A 20,896-nucleotide genomic window follows, 5' to 3' on the forward strand; every position below is an offset into this window, starting at 1 on the left:
AAAAATATTGAAGGGATATTGAAAGCCATGTCTTTTATTTGATTCAAATAATTACAAACAATTGATATAACTTTGTGATAAGATTTTTTTATAGAAACCTATTATCATGCCTACAGAATATTCTAAGAACAATTTCATGAGAATCGGTTGAGGAATTTCGGAGGACAAGTTAGATTAACACCGTTAAACGTCATTTTTATATAAACGATATTACATTACAGCACTTTTATATTTCAATCATATTGCCATGTCATGTCAAAAATTCGGGACCAGTACCTCTGCCTCTGAGTTTTTATTTATCTGTATGGAAATAACTAACTCGCTATGGGTGTAAATAGTATATTTTTTAACAAAAAATTCAAAAAAAAATAAATTACTACAGCCATAAAAATTATGCATGATTCAGGACCATTATTTGCTGAAATAAGCGTATTTTTTTGGCCAGCACATAATAATTAACGACCGAGTAGGCGGAAATAACAACCAGACGGCAGTCACAGAATATGTACGGTTTATCGCTAATCACATGTTACCACTAGTCAGTCCCTTTGTCGTCCAAAATGTCTCGCTAGATTTCCATCATCATGTGCGGGAAAATTTAATTAAACTTCAAGTTGTTGTAGGGTTGTTGTTCAAAATTTGTTTTTAGTCAAATGCATTTTTGAGTTAAACGAGTGAAAAGAAGAAAAAGCATCACTGCGGGAGGCAACCCATCGTCGATATCGCGCCGGCTTAATCGACCAAAGTCTATCGAATTGATTCGATTCAATTGAGGAACACGAATTCATCAGCAGCGGGCTCATAGAGTTGGAGAACTCCCGGAGGTCTTTGTTTCAGCACCAGTTTGAATTACCATAACCAGGCGAGTGTGTATAGTTCATGTAGGTTTTTCTGCGAGCTGAGAGGCAGCTAGAAAGGGAAAAAAGCTCATTCGTCTTGATTAATTTAATTCCATTGGACCGAATGACACTGACTCTCGGGACTGACTGGAGTCTGTCACCATCCGTGTAGAACGATCCAAAACGCGAACCACAAGATCTGAACTACAGATCTCTACAACAACGCAGTCCGTCTGACAGAACGTGCCGCGATGCCAACCGATAAATTAGTTTTTATTACAATTAATTTATGAATACATTATTAACAGCGTTTATAGTCAAACAATTCTATCTAAATTAACTTTAATTGAATTTGACGCTGAGCGTTCGCTCACTACATGACTGGTTTGTGAGATACTCTTAGGCTTCGTTAAGCGGGAAACCCGTTCTGAATATTGCCCCCACACATACTTATAAGTTCCCAGAACAATGTTTATTGAATCTATTTCCGTCTAACGTTTTTCTCTATCGTTATTGCAGCTGGGTTCCGCTACAGCGGGTCGTGGAATGTTCTGCTACCATTGTCCCCCGTCTTTGCATCCGGCCGGTCCACATCCCCCGCGGCTTCCGACACTGGAGTATCCCTTCGCGCCGACGCATCCTTGTAAGTATTTTTGTAACATTATAGGTACATAATCAAATCGAAAACAATTTAGCTGATCTATTATATCAGGGATTCAAATCTTGAGTTCTGATTAAGTCTTTCGTACTTTACGTACCTGTAAATAATCAAAGTTTCGAAGGTGATGGAAAATTTTGGAGAAACACGAGAATCGAGGAAAGGAAAATCATAAGCCGTAGATATCATAAATTTTCCGAAAAAAAATAGAACGGCTCACAAATATGGCTTGCACCCAGAATGATGAATGATGATGATCATGATATATTTACGGCTTAGTTTTTTAGTAGCTACCTGTGTTTGCACTTTTTTGGATTTTTCTTGCTAAAACAATCCATCTTCATCTGTAACGTCGTAACCAGCCACAACATTCAGAAATTTTACACCACAAACACAAATGGTGATCGGTCAAAATTTGGTCAAGGGAAAACGCGTGTAAATCGGTGAAACCGTTTATTTGAAAAATCAAATTAAATTTCTTTTTCAAGTTTAATTAGTATAAAATTCAGGAAAAATACTCAGTTAGGCTTCCGCTTTTCCAAATCCGAGTTGCCGGGCCTTACGCTTAACCATCAGATTTTGTACAGCCACCTTGTCCACCTTCTTCGCCACAGAAAGCCAGTTTGCTTTGAACTGCTGCTCGTCCTTAGCAGTTTTTTTTGTCTTCTTTTCTTGACAATAGCCCAGTATTTCTCAATTGGGCGGAGCTCTGGCGTATTGGGAGGGTTCTTGTCCTTGGGAACCACCTGCACGTTGTTGGCGGCGTACCACTCCATGGCCTTTTTACCGTAATGGCAAGATGCCAAATCCGGCCAAAACAGTACGGAACATCCGTTTTTCTTCAGGAAAGGCAGCAGACGTTTATTTAAACACTCTTTCACGTAAATTTCAGTCCCGGAAGTTATGAAAATGTTGCTTTTCAAGCCACAGGTACAGATGGCTTGCCAAACCAGATATTTCTTGGCGAAATTTGACAGTTTCATGTGCTAGAAAATATCTGCTACTTTTCCCCTTCCTTTTGCCGTATAAAACTCCTGTCCCGGAAGCTGCTTGTAGTCGGCTTTGACGTAGGTTTCGTCGTCCATTACCACGGAGTCAAACTTCGTCAGCATCGTCGTGTACAGCCTCCGAGATCGCGCTTTGGCTGTCGTATTTTGTTTATCATCGCGATTTGGAGTCTCATCTTCTTGTAAGTCGATAGTCCGGCTCGTTTTTTGGCTCGATGCACGGTTGTAGACGATACACCCAGCTTATTTGCGGCATCTCGGAGAGAGAGGTTAGGGTTTCGCTTGAAACTAACGGCAACTCTCTTTGTCGTCTCAGCGGCTTCCGGTTTTCGTTTTCCTCCCGATCCAGACTTCCTGGCTGTCGACAAACGTTCCCCAAACACTTTAATTACATTTTTAACGGTTTATTTGGCAACTTTTAGCGATTTTGCCAGCTTTGCGTGCAAGTAGCTCGGATTTTCCCTATGCGCCAGCAAAATTTTGATACGCAGCTCTTCTTCCTTGGACGGCATTTTGACAACTGAAGAGTGAATTCCAAAATCAAAATTGGAGCAACATTTTACACACACACCTTCAAAATGAGGGGTGTTCAGGTTTTTAGAATGCAAAATTGAAAGAAATACGTCAAGTTGATATTGACCAAATTTTGACCGTATCACCCTTTAGTTAAGATTGCTTGCGTGCGCTATAAATTCAGTAATTCAATAAATAAAATTTCTGTAAAACCGTACCACAATATTAAAAAAAAACCTGTTGAGTAAAAACGGTACTTGACTATAGATGCACGGTGTCATCTCAATTTTGTCGGAGTAGACCTTTTCTTGGACCCATTGGGTAAATTCGTGATGACATAATTCTCTTTTGTGGTGACAGTTGGCATGTCCTGTTTACAAGTATTACAAAAGAGAAATGGGAGTACGGCGAAATTGTTGTGCGCTGCACGGTTATGAAATGGAACTTAAAACATAGCTGAAGGATAGCAAAAAAACATGTCCCATTTGGTGAACAAAATTAAGCGATTTTTTTGGCTTCTTAACGGTATTCTCACCGGGAAATAGATAAAAGTTGCAAGTATTTTTGCATTTTTATAATTTTTCCAAGTTTTGTGATTTTGGAACAACGCATGTGGGGTTTTTTATTATCTGATAATTTGCGCCGGGAGAAACAGAAAATTGGGTTCATTTTTACGACTTAGAAACACATGCATGTTTTTAGATTTCAAACATTTTCATTTTTCGAGTTAAAAGCACAAAAAATAGTGTTTTTATCAGCTTTGTTAAGTACTTGTCTGTGTCTTCAGATGAAAGTTGCATCGTAAATTGGGCTATACAATGGTATTATTTGCAGAATATTTGGTGATGCAGACGGTTCTTTTAGACATCAAGCTTTAATTTACAATTTTTCATGTTAAAGGTTGATACAGGTTGAGCACTACTGATTTTCAGTGTGTGCTGCACGGCTTACTTTTACCCAAAACACAAACACGCAAAATCCAAATCTTTGTAGCATTATCACAATTTACTTACATGAAATTTCACTAATAGGACATATTCAAAACCTAGGCTAGCTTACATAATTTTATCCTACTTACGGGCCCGTATTTCCTACATATGTAAGTGTACAAATTGACAAACAAGACGAACAACATCCATATCACAGTTGGTTCGGCACAGGGATATCACAGCTTTTGCGTCGGGACGACTATCACAGGAACAGGCAACACTGCTCCACGGGCGCACCACAACTGCCCGGAGCACCTCCGACTGCCTGCAGCTGGGTCTGTTGGCCACATGCTAGCTGCTTGGCTCAAGGCGGGAATTTAGCTCATCAACAACGGCTTTGTAGAAACCAAATGTTGTTTCTCTTTTTCTTAAAAGTTTCTTAAGCGCTTATTCGTCACTCACCCAGTTGGGACCGTCGGCAATGACAAACTATCAGCACAGTCGCCACAGGTTGCAAGCTTCAGCTCTTCTCGAATTGACTGGTTGCTCCTCAGGTTGGGTGTCGTCGCCTTTACCGTTGCCTGTGCGTTGAGGAGAATGGATGTTTATGCGATCCGTTTGAGGTGTTTTGTTTTTGCTCACCTTCAGCCGGTGCGGAATAATCCGGTACGTTCTGCGCGAAACCAACAGCAACAGCGACATGTATCGATGATGATGTTGTTTACGTTTTCCCATGTGTTTTCATTTGACAGTTTACACACTTAAAATTAAACACGCATTTTTGGCTTCTTGTTCTCTGTATTGGTAGGATTGACTACACACTCAAGACGAAATAGCTACACATATTTATTTATGACGCTACAAGGTCATTACTTAAATTTTGTAAAATATTTTATTTGAAAAGCTGTTAAAATTTCAATGCGATTTGATATGCTTTTTGTGATTTCCGTTGGAAAATAACAGAGTTATGGAGCTCTGAAATATGGTTTTATTTTATTGACAAATATATAACCAAATTACCAAACCATACCGCGAGCGGTCAAGTGATGGCAAACACCACTTCCGCTACAATTCTCGTGTTTCTCAACCGATTTAAAATGTGACTCAAATATTTGTAGCAACAATCATCTATTTTAAAGTTATTCAAAGTCCAAGAATTTTTTTGCTAAAACATGCTTCATGTAAATCAATTATTTAGTACTAAGAAAAAATTTCACTTAGTGCCTGAAAAAGCGGAAGTTAGAAATTATATGTTGCATATGTGGATTTTTTTTTAAATTTTGCTCAAGATCGTGGCCACAAAATAAGTTAAAAAGTGGTGTTAAACCCTAACTTTTCAATCCGTCAAAGCTGCTCCAGTTACAGTAGATTTTTGAAATACAAAACACAAAATTAATAACGACTTTTTGGAGGTCGCTGTTTTTCAAACTTTAAATAATTTACATTTTCTGAGACAATTCCTACACCTAAATTCTGCTTTGCAATGGATTTGGAGTATGTGAATAAAAGAATTAGGCAATAAAACTATATGCAAAAGAAAGCCAATTCATACCATTTTCATTCATAGTGCTTGTCAAAAATAAGCCTTAATAAAACATACCTCTTAAAAATATTCCAGCTAGTTTAGTATGTTTTTCAAAAGAAAATCATGCTTTAGGTTCTCCTCTGTCGATGTATCAGAAAACATTGTAATATTCACTTTTCTCCGGTTGGTGACACCTTATTGAAAGTGTCTCAAAATATACATCAAAATGAAGATAAACCTAGTTTGTAAAAATTTCACAATTCAGAGGCATTTTAAGGAAAAATTTACACTTGCCATGCCAAATCACAGCATCTAAAATAAATTGGTAGTATTTCACAAGCTTAAAATATTACTGATTTTAGAAAACACGAATGGCGCGTAATAAATAGCCAGATGGGGCGTTATATGAACTTTCCTCCTACGGACGAAACTTATTAATTCGTAAAGACAGCAGACTCTGTTAAGGAAAATTTCGAAAAAAAAACCTTTGATGATATTGAAAGGTTTAAAGTTTTTTTGAGCCGTTTTTGGTCATTTTCCTCCAGAACCGTTCCATTTTTCATTGAATATTCTGAGGCAGTGCAAGATTGGTATTTTCTGCATGATAAAGTACTTAAATAGAAAATTAATTTATTCAATAAAACCATTAGATATTGATTCTAGTTGTGCTTTTGTATTTCTGAAAGAACAAGCCCTTCTTGTCAAATCAGATTTCAAATAATTATTGAATTAGCAAAAATTTAAAAAAAATAATAAATTTATAACATTATAGCAGGCATTTCTTATCCTAAAATTATGTTGTTAACTGGTAACAGATCCAATATTCTTAATTTGAATGTGTTGAAATAAATAAAAATATTTATCAGCTTATAATAATAGTGAAAACTGAATAATAATACATTGCAAATACCTTTTCCTGGGAATCTTTATTTGAGTAAAAATCACACAGTTTAAGAATATCAAAATCAATCATAAGAATTATTAAATAGAAAAAACTCTAATGTATATGTATGTATTGTATCTGATGTAGCTTCCACAAATCATGCAACAATAAGGCTGAATTTCGACGGAAGAAATCAATCTTCGGAATATTTCAAAAAAATGTCTCGTTTGTTTGGATAGCCCTAACCTTTTCTTGATGGTTGATTGAATATATTTCTAATGAACTCTAAAGATTGAACCTTTTTGTAATAGTTCTAAAATCTTTATGAGAAATTGTTCAATAAAAAAAATTTGATTCGAAATCGATTTTCATTGATTTTTCTGCTCTGTCCTTGCTACCAGGTCAAACTAGTTAAATGTTACATCTGAGCTGTCCTAATGGTGAAACTATCCAAAAATCGGAATTTAATCGGAAGCTAATCAGCCAACCAACTTGATTCATCCTCAAAAGAGACTACACATGTTTCCTTCGAAAGTGGCAGCAACAAAACGCATCAACGTGCGCATAATTTGATTTCGCCATTTCTGTCTCTAATTGAACTGGAAATGTACATTGCTCTAGACCTCTTTTTCGCTTTTATCTGTATCTCTGTTCAGTCAGTCTGTCTGTCTGCCTGTTTGCGGTTCAAAGTTCAACTCCGGAAAGAACCTAAAATCATCGATATCGATGAACTCAATATCGGCCACCATGGCTGGTATCGGATCAGAACACCCTCGCCCGGATTTGGGCTTATGATGACGTTCGGCTATGCGATGTGTCAAACTCAAACCCAAGAACGAAACTCGTAACGTTGCTTGCTGACAGGTTTACTTCATTGATCCCAAGCTAAACGAATAATTCGATGAACATGAATTTCGCTTGCGGTGAGCAATGATGCCCAGGCGTCGTCAGAAGAAGAAGAGAAGCGTATGGCAAATGTTCACCCATATTCGTTCATTCATTCTCCACCCATTCAGAGGTTTGGGGAAGTGCCTTGCTCCTCGTGATGGCCATCGTGGTGAGCCAACTCTGGGGATGTTGGATTATCTTTGGCATTGATTGGTGAGGACGGAAAATCCGAAAACCAGCACGAATGGGCTGAGGGTAGATGAGTTGCCTATTTGGACTTTAGCCTGAATCCGCCTTCGATGGAAAGACCCTTTTCGGAAAATTTTCGACTAACGGTAATTTGATTACCAGCTTTTATTTGGCTGCTCCTGGCCTGGATCGGTGGCCAAGAAGAAGCGTAGGGCAAGTTTTGGGAGGGTGCTATGCGCTCTACATCTGATGATGTGCTTCGTTCAGCTGTTTTAAGAAGTGAAATCGTAGCTCCGGACAAGGTTATCAGCAACACGAAAGACCCGGCTGGTCGAGTCAAGCCTAATGGGCTCATAAACGATGATAATTCCTTGGCACGTTGTGAACTTTTTGAACCTGCTTGAAGTGGGAAGGAGTACACCGGCAATATCTAATGGGAATTAGAATGGTTCGAATTTCACGAGAAAGGAAGGCAGTTGGAAGACTTGATTCGATGATGGACGGAGCTTTGACGTTCAACACTTTTAAGGTGATGACCAAAACAGTAATCCCAAATTAGAATTCGAAACAATGATCGGAACATTTCGTATCAATCACTGGGTTATATTTTATATTTAAACACTGAGATTTTCTCGTTCAAGATCATAGAGTGCTGAAAAATCGTAGTTGCGTAACGTAAAATGAGGTGAATCGGGAGAAAATATAGGAAAAATTTATATCTAGAGTGTGTTTTGATAGAGTCGTATGAATCACCAGATGTGTTCCGAGAAAATCGCTGTTGAAGTTTTGTAACTACTTTTTAATTCTACTATTTAAGATATTTCTCAGAATTTTCTTTAGAAATAGGAATGCGATACGAAAATATATTAGAATTAGACTAGTGTTTTCTATTCAGGCATACATTTAGTTGTTCGAGTTAACATATAACTTACGACATTTGGCATTGCATGATTGGCTCAAACGTCGCTTTCCATGTTATTAAATTTTATCTCAACACAGTATTCCATGTGTCTTAAACATTGATATCCTTTACTATTTTGCTTCAAGAACTCAAGTTCTAACATTATGAAAAGTTCATCTGCATAATGGTCATTATTGGAATGTGTTTTAAAGGAATTCTTCATGTGCCAATCACCTTAGTATAGTGCAAAAGAAAGAGAACTTTTTTTTTTTTTTATTTATTTGATCATTGGGATTTTAACATCTATGGGGTCATTCATCCCTCAAGAAAGAAAACCTTCGTTCAAGGTTGCTGAAAAATATTCTGTGTTTTGACGAAAAAAAAAAAAATTCTGACTTTCTTTGATTTCACCAAAAAATTCTGTGACGATTTTCTGTGATGCTTTTTTCTTTTGATTTAATTCAAAAGTCATGTCAAACTGAGTCTGTTTTACATTTTACTTGAGAAAAATCAATAATCATTACTAATTTTATCTTATTTTTCCAATTCAATGATATAATTCTGTGATCTGTGACACAGATTCTGTGATGAAAATTTGCTCAAATTTCTGTGAAATCATAGATTTTTCTGTGATTTCGGCAACCTTGCTTATGTTTGAATCCCTAGAGTCGGTGTTCCCTATAAGAATTGATTCTGTATGAAAGTCACTTACAACTTACGTGAATTTTAAGTAAATTCAAGGCAGTGGGATGATGAATGCTACGTGTTTGTAGTATGCAAATGATATTTGCACCTATTTTGTTTTTATTGCCTGGTAAACATAATGCAAATCAAATTGAATTTAATGATAAATAATATTTATTTTTCTTTTCTATCGCTAAATACTACATCACCACAACATAAGTTCTACACTTATTTTGCTGCCTCAAAATCTCAAAACCTAGAGTTCTTCTAGCTGGTTGATTCGATAAAATCTGTAAAATTTTAAAAATTAATAATCAAAAAGAAATTATCTAAATGATAAACAATTTACCTTGTTAGGAACCACTGAATAACTCATTTCCTTTTGACAGGGCAACCAAAGAAGGGTTGATCGTGTCCGGTACCAGCACGGAGAGCTCAAAATTTTAAACAGCAACATATCGATATGACCTGAAATAATTAAACAAATTCGTTAGTAAATAAGCTCCGCGCTTCAATAAATAATTTAAAAATATTAGAAATCGAATAACTTAGCTTACTGCTCCAAACCCTACACTATCACGATTCGGTCGGAAATAACCACAGAGTAAGCAAGATCAGATATATCCCCCTCCGAAATTTTCACACCTGCAAACCAACTCAGCTGACAGAAGACAATTACCTTTTCCTATAAGAATTTGCAATCACACGCTTGAGGAAAAAGCATTCACTTGGATTTTAACTAAAATTCATGAGCCAGTTACGTAAACGTAAAGAAGGTACGTATAATCGATGTGATATGCGCTCTACGGAATCTCTGCTTCCTACGAAACGCTTTTAGTTTTGTTGGCAGCCAATGTGGTGGAAAAATTATGAAACTGATAATCAGTCCTGTCATAAAAGATACGCATTGAACTTACCTTACGATGAATAGAAGAAGTTTGTTTTATTATACTGGCTTAAACTACTTGTAGCGTTATAATTAAGTATTTGTAGTTGTTTAATTTTGAGCGTGTAGTGATTGGGTTCATTCGAACCGAAGTTCAGTGTTTATAATTAAAAGTGTGGAATGTCAAACACGCACAAACAGGAAAGTAAACAATAACAAGACAACATCGTGGCCAGAAAGTCACAAAATTGTACGGCAAAGTTCGTTTTGGCTCCAGTTGCTCGTAAAGGACCGGGCCACTCCGCTTCAGCAGAATGCAGGTAAGCGAATAAAAGTCGGTTGACACGAATCGGACTTTAATTCTTCCCAACTCCCAGGCAACGGTAGAGTTAAGGGCGACAAGATCCTGCCACGACCGGTCATGGCCAAACCGAACAAAGCGGAAGGTAGAACCAGCTTGCCGAATTAGCAGCAAGAAATTCTTGAGAAACAACGAACCAAAACCTTTATATTTCGATAGGGCCGTTATTGGAGAGCCGAGCGTTGCTTGGGATCTGGAACCATTTGTTTGCGAGCCGATCAGCCGTTGCATGGCCAAGCCGGAAGCAGACGTCGGTTGTGCTCCGGGTCTTTGTCATGTACCCGTAGAGCAGTGCAGCTAGACAGGGTTGCCAGAATACCAGATGTTTCTGTGATACATGAGAAAATCGAGCTGTCATACGAGTGTTTGTTTTTTTTTTGTTTCGATTATAGTCGTTTTACCATCGTTATGGCATTCGCGACTTTATCAACGGTGCAGTTGGCGGATCGTTATTGAAAAACCTATCCGGTACAACTGTGTTCGATGTTTACTCTTGGGCTCGAACTCTCGGACATCGGCTCAGGAGACAACAGACTTGCCAACTGAGCTATATCACAAGCCCATACGAGTGTTTGTGCTTTTTGGTTGTTGTCTTTGATGTTATGATAGAAAAAGGGGCCGTGAGTAATTAGTAATAAGCTAGCTTAAGTTTTTAAGATGTCCTGTGTCAGTAAAAATTATAATTGCAACAAGTTTTGGGTTTTGCGCGTTTGTGTTTTGGGTTATAGTTAGCCGTGCAGCACACACTGAAAATCAGTGGTGCTCAACTTGTTTCACACTCTCACAAAAAAGTTTTGTTTAAATGTTTAAACTTTGCATCCCATGCCAATCTAGTGCAATACAAAAAGTCGCAAAACAAAATTGCACTAAAAAATGCGAAAGTCATCATACGTCCTAAATTCAAAGCATTTCGAAGAATTTATTCATTGATCAAATGAAACCAAGTTTATTTTCTTAGATAGATTACATGTTTAGGGTCGACTTATAAACTTTGAACGTTATCTAGTCAATTTGGATTTTATGGCCCACGTTTCCCCATAGTTTTCAAAATCCAAAAAAAAATTACATTTTTGAAAACAGTCAGAACTCGAATAATTAATGTGTGGGAGAGTGGGGAATCATGGGCCACTTTTTTTCGTTGTATCATAACTTCTTTATTATGAAAGATAAAATGAAAATAAAAAATGGTATGGTTTTCTACATTTTCAAGGTATCATAAGGTATTTTTTTAAAATTTTTGATAAGTTATTTTCCCCAAATCCTGACTGTTTGAAAAAAAGCAATATTTTTTGGATTTTGAAAAATGGTGGGGAATCGTGGGCCACCAAATCTAATTGACCAAATAACATGTAAAGTTTATGAGTTGACCCAAAACTGTGATTTCCTAATTCATTTTGTTATTTCAAAGCAATGAATGATGAAATAAAAAAGAGAGCTGTGTATGATCGAATAGTTTCCAAAACCTGGCTCGCGAACGTTTTGGCAAAATTCCTTATATAGATGGACAAAATATTTTTCATAACTCTTCATTTGACATAAGAAAACTTTGCAGATAGGTAAAACGTATTTTAAGTTCAGAATGTATATAAAAACATAAAAATATAGGTGTTAAAAGATGTGTGGCCCACGATTCCCTACAAGCTATGATTTGCAAATTAGTTGCGTTTGTGTGACTTATTGATGTTTCATCAAAAATTCCTTTTCCACGTGAAAGATCATGACAAAACTAAGATCATTAGCGAATGAACATATTTTTGTTATGCACTTTAGGTTCCCAATCGATGAAATTAGCGGGTGTTTTTTTTTAACTATGGTAATCATTTTTTCTAACTTTTTTTAGTTTGATAAATAAAAAAAAGCATATGATACGTATTTCAGTCAACAACATATAGAAATATATGCTCACGCAAAGCGACGACGATGACAGTTGGTTTGAGATTTTTATCTCAACACACATCTGAGATATTAAAAGTGGCCCACTTTTCCTCATGGCCCACGATACCCCAATCTTCCCTACTGAAATTGTTTTCTATTTTTGTTTTTCATTTTTTACAATAAAGAAGTTTTTATTTTTATTCTATTCTTCTTTTCATTTTTTATAATAAAGAAGTTATGAAGTAAAAAAGTATCCCATGATACCCCACTCTCCCCTTTATGTTCCCTATATGTTCATAGAAAGTTAAATAAAAATGGAAAATATGGATTAATGAAATTTATTCAAAAAATTGAATCCTCAAGGAAACTTCTATCATTGTGAACTTCGAACATTTCATTCAAAATTGTTGTAGTTCAGAGCAATTAAAAATGCGCGATTTGAAGAAAGATTAACTATTTTTAAACAACTGTTTTTGATCATCAACCAAGTTCATTTAATTTAACTCGTCCATTCATTCATTGTTTGATTGAAAATAGTTTATTATCTCTCGGTACTCCTATTTTATCCAGCTTTGTATTCATAGGATTCCGGAGAAAATGATGAGCCATCATCATTTGGAAGCAATTTAAAGGATATTTTCTTCAATAGAAAAATGTTAATATTGTTAGAAAGTATGCCTTACTTGCCTGTTTTGCCCGAATATTTGACACCAAATTTAGGAAAAGTTCGATCCAGTTCGGTGGAATTATAGAATTTTGTGTTTTGTCGTTCAAAATCGATTTTTGAGCAAATTTAAATAATCATGAACAGTTTATCGAAAGCCTAAAATACGATTTTAAATCTGCTGATGTGTTTTGATGTAAAAGTATATTTTCAAGTGATTTCTTTTCGATTTTGATTCAACAATTCCGTGATTTTTACTAAATTTTCCTCCCGTATTTAGGGGTTGAAGATTTGGAAATCAGATGCCCGGATTTTGCCAGGTTTTAAGATAAAATTTCCCGGATTCGCCCGGTTCTTGTATGTGTGGAAAATATTCTGGCAAACTTAAATGCTAAGAATTAAACGAGTTATTCAATCTTGTGTTACATAAACTTTGAATAAATACTTCTTATTTTGAGAAAAAAAAACATTATTTTTGAATGATTTTCTGTGTTGAACAAATTGCATTCAAATAGAGGCTAAATTTCGGTATTTCCAGTAGAATTCAGTGAAACTTCATAAAAATGTTCCCGGTTTAATTTTAACAGCCGTATCGGTGAATGCCATGTTCTTTAAGTAAGAACATTTCTATTTTTCAAATCATAAACGGATAAACATTAGAAAATAATGACAGTAATTTAAAATGATCGAGGAGATATTTTACAAGAAGCGTGTTCATCAAGCAGACTAACTGTTTTGGAGTGATAGAATCGGAGAAGGTTGAGTCTCCACAAAAGTTTTTCAGGAAAAAGCCTAACGGCGAGACATTTTCTGAAAAATCAAGACATTTCCCGCTTTTGCGGGATGAATGGCAACCCTACGCAGTAAACGAAAATTACCGGGTTCGGTAATTTTTTTACCGAAATCTCAACATCTGTAAATCGTTAAACTGTTCGGTAATTTTTTCGGTGAAAAATAAACGAAAATCGGTAAATAAAGAATCGATTTACCGATGTTCGTTTATTTTTTACCGAAAAAATTACCGAACAGTTTAACGATTTACACATGTTAGGATTTCGGTAAAAAAATTACCGAATTTGGTAACTTTCGTTTACTGTGTAGGTTGTGATAAAAAAAATGAAGTTTTAAAACTTCTGAAGGGTCAATAAATAAAAAAAAATACAACAGTTGTCGTTACCCGACTCTAAAAAATTCCTTTTTGAAGTTTAATTACTGTTTTATCATAACTCTGATCGAAATGCGTACTACGGATGAAATATTGTTATAATTATAGGTTTACTAAAACTCAAATAACCAAAATATGTTTTAAATAAAAATACAAAAATTATTGGTGAAAACTGGTTTTTAATGTTCATCCCGAAAAAAATCAACATAATTCCACACAAAAATCAGATTTTTTGCATGACCTCTTCCCGTGGTCTGATCAGGCCCAAATTTTGCATGGAACCTGGCGCTAATAAGTATTTTAATTTTTTTGATTTTAGAATTAATTTTGAAGTTTTATTTGTGGGATTTCATGTGAATACGGGATTCGATTAGCATTTTCTAGTAAAATCTTTGAGGTGGAAATTTCAATTAAGGGCTATTGCATTGTTTACGTCAATTGTCAGATGAAAGTTAAGAGTTATTACACCGACAAAAAAATATCCTCAAAAATCGTCAAAAACAACCTAAATCGAACTCATAACATTTTTTGCATTTTTTATGGGCATTCGGTTTGCTTCCAATAACTGGTAGTCAGACGGCTTATTAATTTCAAATCACTTCCGAGATTTTCATAAGACACCCTGTTTCGAATTTCAAACGTAATACTAGAGCAATTTCAATCCACCTTCCAGGATTTTTTTCCAAAAAATACAACCGCAGGGTTAGATGCAACATTTGAATACGACAACACTTATTCAATTTTTATTGTAATTTAACGGAATATAGATATCATTTAATTACAACAAAATGAAGATGACACAGATGACATAGTTACTCACATCGTGAGATAGTTTTTTTAAGTTGTTGATTCTGAAACAAAATTTAAAAAATCGACCCTTGACTTTATCCAGTACTAGCTGATTTTACCCGGCCTTGCTCGGGTTCGCATAAAATATAAATCAAAATGAGTCGTTGGACTTTTCGAAATATTGGAAGCTTTGTATTCTTCATTAGATATAAGAAATTTTGCCAATATTAGGCCATGTTAGCTATGTAAGTTTTGTTAGTCTTTTTTAGGATCTGATTGAGATTATTTATGGTTTTTCTCGTGATCATAATTAAAAAAAATTGGTTGTGATTGAAGAAATTTAAAACTATTTCCTTGAATGCTTGTTCATCCTATCATAACAAACATTTTTTTCACCCACCATTTCTAAGGAAGCTTGAATAGGGAGAATAGGGAGATCTGAACAATGGTATATTCAAGTATTATTTAGTTAGACATTTTCAAAAAAGACTTTCGAATCTTTTTGAACCATGTTCAAAACTCACTTTGCATGTTTTCAATTGTATGTGTGCTTTTCAAATCACACTGCTTTTACTTGTACTTAGACGTTAAAAAGTCCACTAATAGTTTTTTGAAGTTCTCGAAAACAAACTATCTCTGAGCCGAAGTTACCATTATAATGTTATGAAATAGAGTTAATTTGAGTTATATTTCAATGTTTCCATTGTTTCCATTGATGGACACAATCATCCCATTAATTATTGTGAAAAGTGATCAATTTTGTCAAGTCACATTGATGACATAAATGACTAAAAAGTTAGAAATTGACCAATGAAATTGAATTGCATAAAGCTCAAAATCTTAGATTTAATTTCCCAGTTAATTTTCTAAACCCCCGTTTGAATTCCTCGAAAGCTATCTAAGAGGCTGAAAGCTGAATCTGATAATTTTTGTTTTGTCTTTATTAGGGAGACATTCAGACTTTGGGCTAAAAAATTTTTCTTTCTCTATGAAAAATCCCAAAAATATGAAAATGGTTGGCTCTTAAAAGCTGGAATTTATGAAAATCGGTTCATAAGTTTTTCAACACTCAGTCCAAATAGTTGTTCAGCTGAAAATGTCAATTCATTGCTCACTGTATGTTTTTGTAGACCCTCAAAGCCTCCCAGCGGCGGTAAAGAGCTTTGAAAGCCACTCTGTACAATTGTTGTCAGTATCTATATTCCTAACAGGCTAGTTGTATTTTTCAATTCAAAATGTAGGCATATTGTTGCATCCAAATATCTCGTACAGGTTCCACGTGCTTTGGAGTAGAATGACAAAAAAACACCCGCCAAAATGTTCCTTTTCAAATTTTTAGTGCTCAGCAAGCTTTGATTTGCTATCCAGTACACGTGAACTCTTAATGGTCGTTTCTTATGCCCGGCCCCTGGTGATGGTCAAAATAACCCCGCCAAAGGAAACAAAAAGCGGTTGCCAAAATGGGTGCCATGACTTTTGATTTGTGGGAATAAAATCGAAAGTTGTATGGGAGGGTCCCTTTTCTTGGGTGGGAGGGGCTCAAAACTATTACTAAAACCTTACCATGGTCCAAATACATAACTGTACCAAATTTCAAGCTGATCGGTTAAGCGGTGTGGATTTGTATAAGGTGCATACAAACAAACAAACATGTATAGTCCAACTCATCTTTATATATTAGATGGCGGAACGGTTTTATGATATAACCTACAATCTTTATATTGCTTTTTTATCCTATACCAACAAGGTGTAAAAATATATTCCGGACAATCACCAAATTTTTTAACCCGTTCGAGACCGATTGCACACAGTGTGCAAGGTTGCCGAAATAAATTCTGTGTTTTTGAAAAAAAAAATTTTGACTTTCTGTGATTTTGCCCAAAAATTCTGTGACGAAATTCTGTGATGCTTTTTCCTTGAATTTCCGAGAAAATTCATGAGAAATTGGGTCTTTCACACATTTTAGTTGGGCAAAATCAATTGCCGTCACCAATCTTATCATACTTTTCCAATTCAAAGTAAGAAATCTAAATTTGATACTGTCCAAAAAAATTATAATTTCGCAAATCCATTAAAAATTCTGTGAAATCTGTGAAAATTTCAAAATTCTGTGTTCTGTGACACAGATTCTGTGATGAAAATTTGCTCAAAATTTTGTGAAATTACAGATTTTTCTGTGATTTCGGCAACCTTGACCGTGTGTGCAATGGAATTTTCGTGCCTTTGTCAGAACAATCATTCATTGTGAGTTTATTATTGATCGGAAAAATAATATTCTTATATCAATGGAATCCTCAAATGTTAGGTAAAATGTATTGAGAAATAGCTTGGATGAAAATTAAACGACTCAGAAGTTATCTAAGAGTAAAGTACTATAAGTTTGAATGTCGTGAAAAGGCCTCCGTCTCGAATGGGAATAAATATTTTTATAATTCAGTTACCAGTCTGGACATTTTTTTCGTTTGCATCAGGTGCTTGTTTATTTCAAAATTTGATCCATCCAAACATAAATTTTTATGTTATCAACTAGAAGAATTTTCTGAAGTATTTTTTTACCCCTAAATGTATGCAGTACCCATATGCTTTTTCTTCTAAAAAATTGTTTACAGAAAAAATGTTAAATTTAATTCGATCAAATCCAAAAATTACTGCAGTTGGTGCTTTATGCGTTATGGCATCAACAATATATCAAAAACTATACATTTTCAATCGAATCAAACAAAGTTTGTTGCAACTTAATCCTTTTTCATAGTAAGGAGAAAACCGCATATTTTTGTAAGTTTAAAAATAAATAGCTAGTAAAACCAATAATTTTTCTGTATTTACTTCACGTCAATTTGATTTCCTATCAACCTTATCTGTAGACATTGAGTTTGACATTAAGAAGCCATTGAAGTTGAAAAGTGTTGCATGATGCCCCAGTTGACGGTACTGCCAGTAAACTTCGGGAGCACGCGTTGCCACTTGGCACGTTATTAAATTTAGAAATAAAGACTCATAGGTTCAAATGAATTAAAGATCTCGAGATTCAGCTTTTCAAATAAATACACCAGTATTATCAAACCTTTTCTAAGTGATTTTTTGTGAAATGCACAACTTTATATGCACAAAAATTTGACGGTATTTTTCCTTAAATGTTTCTTCAAAGTGGCTTAATGACAATTGAAGACACGAAAGGTGGACGAACAGCTTAACGTCAAGAAAATTTAAACTTCGGGGTTCAAACTTCATAGTTTGAATATTTTTCAAATATACTAGCTTACTTTTCAAAGAATCAATGTCAAAACTCGACAAACAAGCACATACTAAGTAGCAAAAGTTATTATCTCCGGCTTCCTGCTGATGTGCTCCCCAGATAGAATTTCCGAAGATAATCTGCCTTCTAACTACATTAATGAACATTTGTGTTCGTGCATGTGTGAGTGTGTCGAAGTGTGTTCTGTACCCAAAGTTTAACTTATGAATTAGTCACTAATTTTACTAAGTGGTTTCTCTGCTTTGCCGGAGCAAGTTTGCGGCACTCTGGGTGGAGTATGTTTAATGATCACTTTTCCAAAAGTAAATTTTCGACTTAATTTTTGAAGTTATCAAAAATTGATTTATCATAAGTTTGAAAAAATAACAAGGTTTTTTTCAATAATCGATTTTATTACTCGAGGTAGATTGTATATTAAGTATAAATTCCTACGTCCTTTTGAAAACTCTAGCTACAGGAATACATCCAAAAGTGAGAGGAAACTCTCCGGAAGCCAGTAGTTTGCAGATTAATCTGGGTTGGGAAATTGCATTTGCTGGATAATTAGAAATTTGGGTTATCTGTCCGGTAGACGTACATACATATGAAGGACTAGGCAAACCAAGAGTGTTGAAGATTTGGATTCCAGAAATTAGGTTTCAGGAGCTCACCGGCTATTATGGGAGGGAATCGAGAATTCAATTACTCCCTCTAATTATGAAGTGGATACATGTGGTAACCTATACTTACTCTGGCTATACGTTTTCCTTTCACAGATACCAGCTACTCCTATCATCCGGCGATTCACGATGAAAGTTTCGTCCGACGGAAGCAGCGGAGAAATAGGACCACTTTCACCCTTCAACAAGTAAGTATTCCGTGTGGGAATTCCTAATGTTTTCTAAACTTTTTATCTAAAAGGGAAAATTATACCTAATTTTCGTTTAAATCATTTTTAAATTTCAATCCACAGTTAGAAGAACTGGAAACCGCCTTTGCCCAAACCCACTATCCGGATGTTTTCACCCGGGAGGATCTGGCAATGAAAATCAACCTCACCGAGGCCAGAGTTCAGGTAGGTTCACTTTTCAAATAAATCAAACTCACTCCCAATTCGATTGAAACAACTTGAAGAAACTGGATTCGCTTAACTTGATTGAACCATTCCAAAGACCATTCTATTAGATTGTGGGGGAAAGTTAGAGGAAAAAACCTTAACACAAACAAAATGGACCACATATTTCTGGTTGGTTGGTCAGTCGGCAAAAAGTCGAGCTAAAACGTGAAAAAATCCTAAAAGACCTGAAGGCATGTAAGCTGCCTCACATATGTCACATCTTTTCGGTTCAGCTGGCAAGAATCGGAGCAAAAGTATCGGAGAAATGTCTGATGGACTCTGAAGTATTGGCAAAAAATTCCCTCCCTGGGCCAGGCGACTCAAATTTAATAACGTCCCTAATCCCTTAATCCGATAATGCGACGATGATGACAAGGTTATGTAAGTTTGAACGCTTCCCATCGAGGTTAGATTAGGAGTGTTTGACTACTGGTGACCGGTGCTGTTTCCGAATCCGCCAAAGTTGAGCTGGCCACTCGGGATGTTCGGAATGGGCACTTTTGGCGACCATATGGGCACCGTTTCTGTTGGTTTCCGTCTCCTTTTTCCAGAATCCTGCATAGTGGTTCGAAACGGAACGGGATGGGCATTTTTAAGTTTCGACCTGGCCACACAACAAATTTTAACAATATTAGATAAGTTAGGAAAAGATTTTCGACCAAAATTGTGAATGGAAATTATTATATTTTAAACTACACGATACTACTTCAAAAAATTAGTTGAAATATAAGGTACGCCTACATGATTTCTTTAAAGTCACGTTTTTAAACAAATTTAAAAAAAAAAATTTTTTGCTACAACCCGGCTAAATACTTGAGTAACCAAAATTTTAAATATTTTTGTGAATAATTTTTTTAAGATATTCATGCGTTTCCTAGATAATTTTGTTTTGGTTAGTGTTGTTTTGAAACAACATAATGCCATAGTTGGTTAAACAAAATTTTCTTTGCAAATCAAAATAGTCGCTGGTGGCGCCTGGAATTGGCAAAACATTTAGAGAGCTCGTTAAATATTTTATTTCTGTTTAAAAGAGAAATGACAGATAAATGGGACCGAGATCACTTCTGAAACCTTCCAATCAAATGTGGATGGATAAAACACTCATAGTTTTGATTGTTTTCAAATGAAATTTATGTGACACACTTAAGAGAAATATTTTTAGCAAAATATAGATAAAAAATATTAAGTCTCCCGAGCAATCTTTTATGCCTGAATAATAGCAATCAGTACCCAAAATGAGCTACAGAATACAGAAATGATAGCATAGTTAAGTATCACCTTTTTTCCGATGGCATAGCTAGGGTTTTGAAAGGTTTCATTGAAGCATCTATTTGTCGAAATATGATGCCAAACCAATACCTAAATAATGCACTGAGACAATAATGAAAGCTGGTTTAATTTTTGCAAGATAACAAAACAAGACATCATTAAGGTTTCATTTATTACGATAGTGCAAAAAAAGATATCAAAATCATAGCATTTGGTATTAAATTTTCTGTTATGAAAAATTATAATATTTTGGTGTTTAAAATTAAATCGAACTGAACACAAACAGCAAATTTGTTCGTTATTGGTATAGTTCGTGCATTTTCAGTGTTGATTTTTTCAGTGATTGCAAATTAGGTATCATTAAGCTATAATTATTTTGAAAACAGAAAATGTTCTTTTCAATTTTTTTGAGTATTCAAATTCTTTTGGACATTGAAATTATTTAATAACGCCTCGTAGATATTAATAAGAGTTTTCTAAGGAAATGCTCGTAGCCATAGGAAGTGTAGGTAAAACGAA

General features: G+C 35.2%; 1 protein-coding gene across 2 annotated transcripts in view; it reads left to right on the forward strand.

Annotated features, from left to right (window-relative positions):
• LOC129747623 (diencephalon/mesencephalon homeobox protein 1-B-like) overlaps positions 1 to 20,896 on the forward strand; it is a 93,331-nt gene that overhangs the window by 30,073 nt on the left and 42,362 nt on the right. Inside the window, exons 1-4 of one of the 2 annotated variants that reach the window (XM_055741915.1) lie at positions 573 to 862; positions 1,359 to 1,482; positions 18,768 to 18,859; positions 18,965 to 19,066. In XM_055741915.1, coding sequence (XP_055597890.1) covers positions 1,386 to 1,482; positions 18,768 to 18,859; positions 18,965 to 19,066 — 291 coding nt within the window. In that variant the 5' untranslated portion in view covers positions 573 to 862; positions 1,359 to 1,385. Of the gene's footprint in view, positions 1 to 572; positions 863 to 1,358; positions 1,483 to 18,767; positions 18,860 to 18,964; positions 19,067 to 20,896 lie in introns of those variants that run through there. The other variant, XM_055741914.1, reaches the window with a different exon arrangement.

This window comes from Uranotaenia lowii, chromosome 2 (genome assembly GCF_029784155.1).
Source record: "Uranotaenia lowii strain MFRU-FL chromosome 2, ASM2978415v1, whole genome shotgun sequence".
NCBI classification, from domain to species: domain Eukaryota; kingdom Metazoa; phylum Arthropoda; class Insecta; order Diptera; family Culicidae; genus Uranotaenia; species Uranotaenia lowii.